The sequence below is a fragment of the Rhincodon typus genome, chromosome 35 (assembly GCF_021869965.1).
Source record: "Rhincodon typus isolate 14 chromosome 35, sRhiTyp1.1, whole genome shotgun sequence".
Lineage (NCBI taxonomy): Eukaryota > Metazoa > Chordata > Chondrichthyes > Orectolobiformes > Rhincodontidae > Rhincodon > Rhincodon typus.
In genome coordinates, this window is record NC_063366.1 from 24,387,442 (window position 1) to 24,397,613 (window position 10,172).

The window sequence follows — 10,172 nt, forward strand, 5'->3', positions numbered from 1 at the left end:
AAAATCCGGGCGACAACGTCCCTGCCGTTTGAGCCTAATCGCCGGAACCGCCCTGATCCTCAAACCAGTCGGTGGAAGCCGCGGGAGGAGAGGGATGGAGAGAAAACTACAACTCCCGGCGTGCACAGCGGCCGCCCATATCCTCCCGGGGTGCCCCGCGGCGTGCACGCCCACCCTCCCGGGGTGCACCGCGGCGATCCAAGATGGCGGCGGGTGGAGGCTAGGAGCAGCCTCCTGTGTCAGTGCGGTAATATCGCCCCGTTGTACCGATATCGCTGTGATAAATATCTAAATGTCGCCGATATTGGTGGTATAGTAGACGGTGAAGAAGGCTGTCTGGGGTTACAAATAAATCTTGAGCAGTTGTGTCAATGAGCAGAGGAGTATCAGATGGAATTTATTTTGGGTGAATGTGAGTTTGCATTTTGGTGAAACAAACAAGGGTAAGGCCTATACGATTAAAAGTTACGCATTGGATGGTCTTGTACAACAAGGAGACCTAGGGATTCAGCTACACAATTCTGTGAGGGTTTTGCGTCACATGCAGACAGGGTGGTTAAGAAGGTGTTTAGCACGATTGCCTTCGTTGCCCAGACAAAGAACAAAGAAAATTACAGCACAGGAACAGGCCCTTCGGCCCTCCAAGCCTGCACTGACATGCTGCCCGTCACAACTAATGCACCCTACCCTTCCGGGGACAGTATCCCTCTATTTCCTATCCTAGTCATGTATTTGTCAAGACGCCCTTTAAAAGTCACTATTGTATCTGCTTCCACTGTCTCCCCCCGGCCACAGGTTCCAGGCACCCACCACCCTCAGTGTAAAAAAAAAACTTGCCTCATACGTCACCTTTAAACCTTGCCCCTCACACCTTAAACCCATGGCCCCTGGTAACTGACACTTCCACCCTGGGAAAAAAGCTTCTGATTGTCCACTCTGTCCATGCCCTTCATAATCTAGTAGACCTCTATCAGGTCACCCCTCAACCTCTGTCGTTCCAGTGAGAACAACCCACGTTTCTCCAACCTCTCCTCATAGCTAAGCTCTCCATACCAGGCAACATCCTGGTAAATCTTTCCTGTACCCTCTCCAAAGCCACCACATCCTTCTGGAAGTGTGGCGACCAGAATTGAACACGTTATTCCAAGTGCGGCCGAACAAAGGTTCTTTAAAGCTGCAACATTACCCGCCAATTTTTAAACTCGGTGCCCTGGCCGCTGAAGGCAAGCATGCCGTATGCCTTGTTGACTACCTTCTCCACCTGCATTGCCACTTTCAGTGACCTGTATCTGTACACCCAGATCCCTCTGCCTATCGTTACTCTTAAGGGTTCTGCCATTTACTTTATATTTTCCATCTGGACTAGACCTTCCGAAATGCATTACCTCACATTTTTCAAGATTAAACTCCTTCTGCCATCTCTCTGCCCAAGATACCAACTGATCCATACCCTGCTGTTTCCTTTTGATGGTCCTCATCACTATCCGCAATTCCAGCAACCTTTGTGTCATCAGCAAACTTACTAATCAGACCAGTTACATTCTCCTGAAAATCATTAATATATATTACCATCAGTAAAGGTCCCAACACTGATCCCTGAGGAATGCCACTAGTCACAGCCCTCCATTCAGAAACACACCCTTCCACTGCTACCCTCTGTCTTCTATGACCGAGCCAGTTTTTTATCCATCTTGCAAGCTCACCTCTGAGCCTGTGCAACTTTACCTTTACCTTCTGTATCAGACCTTTGAGTTTTGAAGTTGGGATGAGGTTGTTGGATGTTGGTGAGGCCTCTTCTGGAGCACTGTGTGCAGTTCCAGTCGCCCTGTTATAGGAAGGATATTATTAAACTGGAGAGAGGTCAGAAAAGATTTACCAGGAATGGAGGATTTGAGTTGTAAAGAGAGGCTGGATAGGCTGGGTTGTTTTTTACTGGAGTTGTAGGAGGTGGAGCGGTGACCTTACAGAGGTTTTTAAAATCATGAGGAGTATAGATACAGTGAATGGCAGGAGTCCTTTCCCTCGGGTGGGGGATCGCAAGTCTAGGGGGCATATTTTTAAGGTGAGAAGGGAACAATTTAAAAAGAATATTAGGGACATTTTTTTTACACAGAGAGTGGTTCATGTGTGGAATGAACTTCCTAAGGAAGTGGTGGATGCAGGTCCAGTTACAGCGTTTGGATAGGTACATGAATAAGAAATGTTTGGAGGGATATGAGCCAAGTGCAGGCAGGTGGGACTAGTTTAGGTCAGGACTATGGTTGGAGTGAAGGATATGTTACCGTGCTGTGTGACTCTATAACACTGTTAATATGCTATTGTCACTATATCGTACTAATGTTCCTATGTTATTATCATAATATTCCTCACTTATCTTATTCTCAATTTGTTATTAATCTTGTGTCTGTAGCTACGCCTATCAGATTGGTTTCTGTATTTATTCAATTGCAACTTGGAAAAAATGACAGTTATTGCTAATTTTACTTTTGTTTTTCCAAACAGTTGTCTCTGGGATGTGAAGTGTCCGTTGCCAGTAGCAAAATGAGTCCTAAGTAGTCACAAGTGCAGGCGAAGAACATTCTCCATCATGGATCACATGAACCTCATCACTTTTACCCGAGCCAAAGATAAAACAGACACCTGGGAAAACGGAGAACGTCGGAAATCTCCATCACCTGGCCCCGGGATTGAAGTCCTGACTGGAGATGAGGTGAAAAAGTTCTATGAGAGCCTCCTCGCGTCGGATGATGAGGCAGGCACGAGTTCCGTTCGGAAACATAAAGTTGTTTGGCAGAAGTCGAAGACTGAAAGGACCAACGGGGAGCAAAATCCAAGGAGTCTGCCTACTGCAGCAATGGAGAGGAATGGACACCTCCTGCTAAAATGTGCTCAGGATGGGGACCTGAAAACGCTTCGCAGGTTGCTGGAGACTGCAACGTGTGATATAAATTTCCGGGACAGTTATTACTGGACCGCCACAATGTGTGCGGCGTACAGCGGGCAGGCAGAGGTGGTGAATTACTTACTGAACCGTGGGGCTGCGTGGATTGGAGTGTGCGATTCCATGGGGCGAGATGCTTTGGATTTGGCCAGGCAGGCTGGGCATGTGGAAATCATCACAATGCTTGAAGAATTTCATCCTCACCGGGAAAAACAGCAGGAACCAAGGTGAGAGGAGGGGAAAAGACTCCTGTCTCCAGGCGGGTAGTGAGTGTGTGGACTGCCTGGATATGTTGGGGGAGGCAGGTTTCATTGCGATATTCCCAGAGGGGCATTGGATGGGTGTTTGTATAGAAATGGTGCACAGTGGAAAAAGCAGGAGATTGGGCACTGGGGAGTAGAACCAGTGCAGGCATGATAGGGTTGAATGGCCTTCTCCTGTGCCACACCAGTTCTTTGATCCTGTCAGCACTTGGTGCTTTGTGTTCCAGCCCAGCATGCTGGGATGCAAGCCAGTTTCTGTGATATCCCAAATTTTGGATGTAACGTCTTCCTTTTCCCTTGCCCCACGATCTCCCAACTCCTGTCCTGGTTCAACTCTTGATGTTGTCACTCGTTCTGTGTAACATTCCCACTGGTGCTTCACCCTCTCACACATCCCCAGCAAGGGGAGGCGATGGCCTAGAGGTATTATTGCTGGACTGTTAATCCCGATACCCAGATAACATCCTGGGGATCTGGGTTCGAATCCCACCGTGGCAGATGGCGGAATTTGAAATCAATAAAATATATCTGGAATTAAGAGTCTAATGATGGCCGTGAATCCATTGTCGATTGTCAGGAAAAACCCATCTGGTTCACTAATGTCCTTTAGGGAAGGAAACTGCCATCCTTACCTGGTCTAGCCTACATGTGACTCCAGACTCACAGCAATGTGGTTGACTCTGAACTGCCCTCTGGGCAATTAGGGATGGACAATAAATGCTGCCTAGCCAGCGACGCTCTCATCCCATTAATGAATAAAGAAAAAAAAAGCTAGGTAGTCAGAATGTGAACACAAACAGCACGTAAGCTGCTTCGCTGTACTCTGGGGTTGGAAACAATCACAAGAGATCTCACTCAAACCTACAGGATTCTGTAGGGATCTGACAGGGTAGAAACTGAGGGAGGTTGCTGGGGGCAGATCAGTTTGGGACTGAGATGAGAAATTTCATCCCTCTGAGGATTGTGAGCCTTTGGAATTCATGGAACAAAAAAAAAATTGCAGGAAAAACTCAGCAGGTCTAGTCGCATCTGTGGAGAGAAAGCAGAGTTAACATTTTGGGTCCAGTGACCAGAGTTTTTCCAACAATTTTTCTGATTTTGTTTGTGTTTCAAGTTCTCTACCCCAGAGAGAGTTGTGGATGCCCTATCATTGTATGGATTTAAAGTTAGAATGAACAGACCTTTTGGCTTCTGAAGGTCTCCAGGGGTACGGGGAGCGAGCAGGGAAGTGAAATTGAAGGCCAGCTCAGGCTTGATAGTGTTGTATGTGAGAACAGACTTGATGGACCGAATAGCTTACACCTTGTCCCTGTTTCTGTTTGCACATTGACACTGTGATGGTACCACTGAAAATGTGCCATTGTTCCAGAGCCTAAACATTCATAATTTCGCAAAAAACAAATCCAGTGCTTTCAAAATACTAGACATGGTGTAGCAGTAGCTGTACAAGCACAGTTATCATTGGGCAATAACACACAATTTGGTAGTTGGTTGCCATGTCAAAAGGAGCATTCCATCATTTTGCTCGTATAAGAGTGAGTTTGTCTGAACGTGCACTTTTTAATTTATTCAATAAAGAAAGGCCTTGTTGGCTGGGCCCAGTATTTAATGTCCATCCCCAATTGCCCTTAAAGGTGGTGGTGAGCTGCCTTCTTGAACCGCTGCGGTCCATCTGCTATAGGTTGACCCACAATGCCCTTAGGGAGGGAATTCCAGGATTTTGACCCATCGACACTGAAGGAACGACAATATATTTCCAAGTCAGGATGGTGAGTGGCTCGGAGGGGAGCTTGCAGGGGGCTGGTGTTCCCATGTATCTGCTGCCCTTGTCCTTCTGGATGGAAGTGGGTCGTGGGTTTGGAAGGGGCTGCCTGAGGATCTTTGGTGAGTTTCTGCAGTGCATCTTGTAGATAGTACACACTGCTGCGACTGAGCGTTGGTGGGGGAGGGAGTGAATGTTTGTGGATGTGGTGCCAATCAAACAGGCTGCACTGTCCTGCATAGTATCAAGCTTCTTGAGTGTTGTTGGGACTGAACTCATCAGTTAGATGGTGGAGCTTTGGGGAGCCAGGAGGTCAGTTATACACTGCAGGATTCCTAATCTCGGACCTCCTGTTGTAGCCGCTGTGCTTATGTGGCAAGTCTAGTTGAGTTTCTGATCAATGGTAACACCCAGGAAGTTGGTAGTGGGGGATTCAGTGATAGTAATGTCATTGAATGTCAGGGGGAGATGGTTAGATTGTCTCTTATTGGAGATAGCCATTGCCTGACGCTTGTGTGGCGCGATTGTTCCTTGCTACTTGTCAGCCCAAACCTGGATACTTACTGCATTTGGCAGTTTAAGAGTCAACCATGTCGCTGTGATCTGGAGTCACCTGCAGGCCAGACTGGGTAGACACAGCAGGTTCCCTTCCCTAAAGATGTTAATAGAGGGAAGGTCATTGATGAAGCAGCTGAAGGTGGTTGGCCCTGGGACACTACCCTGAGGAACTTCTGCAGAGATGTCCTGGAGCTAAGATGACTGACCTCCCACAACCACGACCACCTTCCTATGGGTCAGGTTTGACTTCAACCACCAGAGAGTTTGCCCTGATACCCATTGATTCTAGTTTTGCTCGGGCTCCATGATGCCACACTCGGTCGAATGCAGCCTTGATGTCAAATGCTGTCACCCTCACCTCTGTTTGAACCAAGGCTGTAATGGGGTCAGGAGCTGAGTGGCCCTGGCGAAACCCAAACTGAGCGTCACTGAGCAGGTTATTGCTGAGATAGTGCTTTTGGTGACACCTTCCATCACGTTACTGATGATTGAGAGTAGACTGGGGCAGTAATTGGCCAGGTTGGATTACCTGGGCAGTTTTCCACATTGTCAGGTAGACACAGTGTTGTAGCTGTACAGGAAGATCGTGGCAAGTTTTGGAGTACAAGCCTTCAGTCCTCTTGCCAGAGCAAACACATGGTGGTAACTTAGAATCACCACTGAGGGTGAAGTCTCACAGATGCTGCAATACATGAACAAACTTCCACTGAAAAGAATTACTGAAGCATAATTTGACTGATTTTCTGACTGCAGGTATCCCTTAGTCTGGATAAAATGCATTCCTGGTTTGCAGTGTACATTCAGAGTCCTGTTTCCATACTGATGTACATGACTCTAGGCAGGAAATGGCAGCCACTATCCCTCCAAGTATAGGCAGCACCATGTGCCCATTGGAGCTTAAAAGATTTTGCCTAGGATGTGTGATAGAATGAACAGGCCACTTGTAATCCCAAACACCGAGTAATGCACTAGGGACATGAGTTCAAATCCCGCTGCAGTAGCTGATATGTATTAGGGAAAATAAATTTAATTAATTAATACATCCTGAACTAAAAACCTACTCTGTCAGTAAAGGGGATTATTGGCTGTTGTTAAAAACCCATCTGGTTCATTCACTCATGGCCTTTCAGGAAGAGAATCTGCTGTCCTTACTCAATCTGGCCTACTCCAGAACTGCATCCATTGGGGTGGACTCCCAGTTATACTCTGAAATGGCCAAAGGAGTTGCACAGTTTCTGCAGAAAAGTCAGCGCAGATGGACTGCACCAGCTTAGTAAGGCCACTATCCTACTGAGGGCAATTAGGGATGGGTAATAAGTTGTCTTTTTTTTTAACCTCTGCCTGCCTGTGTCTCTCTCTCTTCCCCCCAAGTCTGTCTCTGTTCGCTCGCTGTCTCTTCCCCGCTCCCCCTGTAATCTCATTTAATGTTACAGTGCTCCTGTCAGAGGTGAGGCTGTCTTTTCTGCAGTGATATAGTGATGAAAAAGGTGATGTTATCCAGTGTGCTGAATTCTAAAATGCTGATGGACTGTCCCTACTTTTCCAGGGAGAGGCCACGGCAAAAGAAATACTGTCAGATTTGTGAAGTGCAATACGAGGAAGACAGTATTGAGCAGCACGAGAGGTCAACGTTACATTTGTTCAACAAGAAAGATAAGCCAGTGCCAACTTATTACTTCATTCCAGAAACCAACGTTGGCTTCAGAATGATGTTGAAGGAAGGTTGGGACAGGGAAACAGGGCTCGGGCCCACCGGGAAGGGACAGAAGTTTCCAGTAAAGACCGTGCTGAAGCGAGATCAGAAGGGTCTCGGGTTCCAGAGCGATTTGAAACCAAAAGTCACCCACTTTAATGCCAATGATTCCGACGCAGTGAAACAACCGAAGCCCCCAAACAGCCGAGTTCAGAGAGCTGCTACAGTCAGCAGGAGAGAGGAACGTAGGCAACAGGCAAAGGAGAAAGCCTGGGAGAAAGATCTGAGGACTTACATGAATCTCTAAGAACTGACTTTGGGGTGTGTCCCTTTACAAAGTGCATCGCAAAGGGTTTGGCGTTTCCTAATGTTGTTAGGGGTCTCCTGTTGGGCTCAGTGCATGTTCTTTTCTGGATCTCAGGGTTCAAACCCAGGCTAACAGCAGTGCTGTCGTGAGGCAGTGCTGCGTTCTGTGGCCAACCTGTCCAAACGCAAGACCAGCCAGAATGTGCACAGTGTTTGAGGGGCAGGGAGTACTTCATTTCCTGGGGGTTAATCAGACGTTTAATCATTATCGCTGGTGAGATCCTCCTGGGTGGGGAAAAATATATTGACCGTATTTCACAGCGAATCAGGTGTCTGCCATGAGGTGAAACACTGCTCCGTGTAAAAGCACACGAAAGGTGGTCAGCCTGAAACATTAGCTCAGTTTCTCTCCACTGATGCAGCCTGATCTGCAATTTACCGCCTACACTTCAGCTTTCCAGTATTTTGTCTGCTGGGTAAGAAGGGCGTCCCCTTGTGCCTCCTCTTCGATAAATAAATGGCTCCAGTTGTCTCTGGCTGAAAACCTCTGAATTCTCTGTGGGGCTGCTGTTATAGCACAATATACATTCATGAGTAAATGGTAAAGAAAAGCAGCTTATTGTTAACATGAGGGGAAGAAAAAACCTGTTCGCTGCCAAAAGTGAGTGGTTTTGTAGCAACCAACCATTGGGTTAGTTACAGATGACATTACTCTGTGCACTGTAAGGTGAACATCGGCTGTGGTCTCATTAACCATCTGTCAGTGTCTGCCAGTTTGAATACAGTCCCCTGCAGCCTCGCGTCTAAGGGATTACAAGCAAACTACTGTGGGTGCTGTCACGCTACAATAAAAGCAGCAAGTGCAGCGATTAAAATAAACTCCAGGTAGCTCTGACAGCATGGGTGCAGAAGGAAGGGGAGGGCATGGTTTGAGTCGAATGTGCTCTGAGCTTGGCCTCAAGGTTAAACCCAGGAAGCTGCCAGACCTGCTGAGTGTTACCAGCTTCAGAAATGAATCAGTATACACACCGAACAGCAGCTGTTCCAGAACTGGTAGGACATCATTGCCCAGTTCTGACATTTGTAAAACATCCTTCATGTCTGAATTAAAACTACATACCCTACATAATTCTGTTTCAATTTGATGTGTTATTCTAGCTGTTATCACTGAGATTGGGGAGGGGGAGAAGGGGTACTGAGTTTGGGGTTAGGGGAGGTGGGATGTGTTTGGGGAGCAGGACTGTTACTGGCTGACAAACACGCCTGCAGTGGGTAGAGTTCAGAAGCAGCACAAAGTCCCTGCTGGGTGTGGAGGTAGCAAGGCGCTGTCACTGGTGGGGAGCACGGACTCTGTTTTGAGCGCAGCATATCAATGGGCTGGAGTGGTGGCTGAGAGCAGCTGGGGGGAGCTTCCAGAAAACAGCCCCTTCGTCAAACATGGCAGCCCGGCAAAATCTATCGGTGAGATCTGTACGCAGGAGCAGGGAGCCCTTCCTGGGATAATTACCTGTCCACGATCAGTCCATCTTTCACACACAGAAACACACATCGCAGACCACCTCTCCCACACGGCAGCTTCATATCCCACCGTGCAAACTGGTGGAACTTCAACCCAGAGCATAAACCTGGAAGATGAAACGAGGCTCTGTATCTTGTCGGAGATTGTCATCACATTCCAACTGCTTCGCTTTCAGTGAAAAAATCTGTCACCTTTGCATGATCTGGGCTAGTGGTGACTCCGGCTGCTCAGTGAATGTGGCTGGCCTTGCCACTCATATTGAGGGGCAATTAGGGATGGCCAGTAAATGCTGGTCTCTCCTCCCATGTGTTGTCGTGTAATGTGTCCCCACTCACTGGGCCAGCCATTTGACAATGTATTCCATCATAAAACAGGCAACATAAGACCTCCATCCATCCATCCATCATTCACTACCACCCCCACCATACAACCCTAAACAGTCTCAACATTTCTTAAACCTATAATCTGTTCCAACGTTTTACTTTTGGGACAATGCAATACACAATCTATTCCGGTATTACAAATAATATTTCCATCCGAACAGACTCTCGCTCCATATAGTAAAGGTTTCACTGAAGGCCAGTGGATTATGATCAGTGTTAATTAGCATTTCCTTGTTGCTGCATTGAATGGAGACTTCAAAGTGTTGAAGAGCCAACAACAATCCCACAGGGATAGTAGGAACTGCCGATGCTGGAGAATCTGAGATAACAAGGTGTAGAGCTGGATGAACACAGCAGGCCAAGCAGCATCAGAGGAGCAGGAAAGCTGACATTTCGGGTCTGGACCCTTTTCTGAAGAATGGCAGTTTCAGCATCGGCATTTCCTACTATCTCATGTTTTTTTCATATTTCACCTTGTGAGTGGTGAAATTAAACATTATCAGATTTATACACAAACTATTGTGTTGCATTATTTCCAGGCCAGACAGGCATGTGCCCTTAAAATAGTTACATGACAACATGACAAATAATATTTTGGTATAAAGGTAACCACCTTGCTCTTTAGTCACTTTTACTGTGAAATGGAGTTCGTGTGGTTGATCGATTATATGTGAATAAAGTATAATAATATCAATAAGGGCACAACTCCAAATATGTGTGATATAGTAGGAACTGCCGATGCTAGAG

The 10,172-nt window shown here is 47.0% G+C and overlaps 1 protein-coding gene across 4 annotated transcripts; it reads left to right on the plus strand.

Annotated features, from left to right (window-relative positions):
- Positions 1-136: 136 nt before the first annotated feature.
- Positions 137-8,652, plus strand: gpank1 (G patch domain and ankyrin repeats 1). 4 transcript variants are annotated; one of them, XM_048616936.1, is made up of 3 exons: positions 137-247; positions 2,503-3,168; positions 7,071-8,652. In XM_048616936.1, the coding sequence occupies exons 2-3, from the start codon at positions 2,588-2,590 to the stop codon at positions 7,522-7,524; spliced, it is 1,035 nt and encodes a 344-aa protein (XP_048472893.1). In that variant the 5' UTR covers positions 137-247; positions 2,503-2,587; the 3' UTR covers positions 7,525-8,652. The 4 variants fall into 4 exon arrangements, with proteins under 4 accessions (XP_048472893.1, XP_048472897.1, XP_048472895.1 ...); XM_048616940.1 differs by having other exon boundaries at positions 183-238; XM_048616938.1 differs by having other exon boundaries at positions 193-443.
- The last annotated feature ends 1,520 nt before the right edge of the window (positions 8,653-10,172 follow it).